This window comes from Carlito syrichta, unplaced genomic scaffold, assembly GCF_000164805.1.
Source record: "Carlito syrichta isolate Samal-C Ts95f unplaced genomic scaffold, Tarsius_syrichta-2.0.1 Scaffold88869, whole genome shotgun sequence".
NCBI classification, from domain to species: Eukaryota; Metazoa; Chordata; class Mammalia; order Primates; family Tarsiidae; genus Carlito; species Carlito syrichta.
In genome coordinates, this window is record NW_007032965.1 from 1 (window position 1) to 1,750 (window position 1,750).

Here is a 1,750-nt window from a genome sequence, read left to right on the forward strand (position 1 = left end):
GCGCCTGGTGTGGACCTGAGCCGCGTTCTGAATGAGATGCGCGACCAGTATGAGAAGATGGCGGAGAAGAACCGCAAAGATGCCGAGGACTGGTTCTTCTCCAAGGTGGGTGTCCTTTACCAAGGTGGGGTGTCTTCACCAAGGTGAGGTGGCAGGAACCCAGGCCGCTGCCTTCTGGGCCTTCTGGTGTGAATAGTGCTCTCTTTCTCTCTTGCAGACGGAGGAGCTGAACCGCGAGGTGGCCACCAACAGCGAGCTGGTGCAGAGTGGCAAGAGCGAGATCTCCGAGCTCCGGCGCACAGTGCAGAACCTGGAGATTGAGTTGCAGTCCCAGCTCAGCATGGTAGGGACACAGCCGGGCGGGTCAGGAGTGGAGCCGGGGCTAGTGGGGAGAGGAGGGCCCTGCTTATGGATTCTCCTGCTCCTCTTTCCCTCCCTTGCAGAAAGCATCCCTGGAGAACAGCCTGGAGGAGACCAAAGGCCGCTACTGCATGCAGCTGGCCCAGATTCAGGAGATGATCAGCAGCGTGGAGGAGCAGTTGGCCCAGCTGCGCTGCGAGATGGAGCAGCAGAACCAGGAGTACAAGATCCTTCTGGATGTGAAGACGCGGCTGGAGCAGGAGATCGCCACTTACCGCCGCCTTCTGGAGGGCGAGGACGCCCAGTGAGTCCCGGCCCTCGCCCCCGTCCCTGCCTCAGTGCACGCTCACTGTGCCCCGTGGTCTAATAGCCCTGCCCCTTTCTGTCTTCACAGCCTCTCCTCCTCCCAGTTCTCCTCTGGCTCGCAGTCATCCAGGGATGGTAAGACCTTCCTCCTTCTCAAGTCTGAGCTCAGGACCACCCTCTGTACCCCAGCAGGTCTAGGCATGGGTTAGGGACTTCTTGAGAGATTGGTGAGGGCGTTCTTGCCAAGCCCTTGTGAACTTCATTGGATAGAAGAAGCAATTTTCTAAACTCTCCTCAGGGCTAGGAGCGGCAGTCCACGTCTTTGGACTACCCTATGCCTGTGGCAGACCCCATGGTTGTGGCGATCAGCACCAGGGACAGGGCCTCACTTGGCTTTTCCCAGCAAGACCTGTCCATTGGGTAGATTTAGACGAAACCAGTCGGGTCTGGAGCTCTCAGAAAGCTCCAGTCTGAAGACACAGACTCTGTCCCTGACCTTTGGGAACCCTAGCCTGAAATAAATGTGTTGAAGGTATCAGTACTTGGGCAACATCAGGGAGTGAGGCCGTAATCAGGGCAAGGGCAGCAGGGAGAATAGTTCAAGTTCCTCACCTGGGTTTTCCCACTCCTGATCATGGCATTGTCTCTTCCTCTTCCCCAGTGACCTCCAGCCGCCAGATCCGCACCAAGGTCATGGATGTGCACGATGGCAAGGTGGTGTCCACCCACGAGCAGGTCCTCCGCACCAAGAACTGAGGTTTCCCGGCACTGCTCAGGCCTAGGAGGCCCCCTGTGTGAACACAGATCCCGCTCGGGGAGTCCCCTCTCCTGTCCCCCAAGCACCTCACGCCCGGGCCTGACTCACCCTTCACCCCTCCTGGCAATCAATACAACTTCATTGTCTGAGTTGCACAATTCTCGCCTCTGCCTGGTCATTGTTAGGCATGGGGGTGGGGGGGCATATCTCTGGAGCTCGTCAGAGCACCTGGCTGTGGCCTCTGGGACTGAAAGGTCCTGGGGGCGGGTTGGGCTCAGATCCTGGGATGGCTTTCACCATCTTGGAAGACACAGATGGATGTGTGTG

At 58.3% G+C, this 1,750-nt stretch overlaps 1 protein-coding gene across 1 annotated transcript; it reads left to right on the forward strand.

The window, feature by feature from the left end:
• Positions 1 to 6: 6 nt before the first annotated feature.
• LOC103260304 (keratin, type I cytoskeletal 14-like) lies at positions 7 to 1,578 on the forward strand (the record flags this gene model as incomplete). Its single annotated transcript, XM_008057957.1, has 5 exons — positions 7 to 105; positions 218 to 343; positions 444 to 664; positions 755 to 801; positions 1,328 to 1,578. Coding segments are annotated over 5 exons (588 nt in total), but the record flags the coding sequence as incomplete, so codon positions are not given.
• Between the last annotated feature and the right edge of the window lie 172 nt (positions 1,579 to 1,750).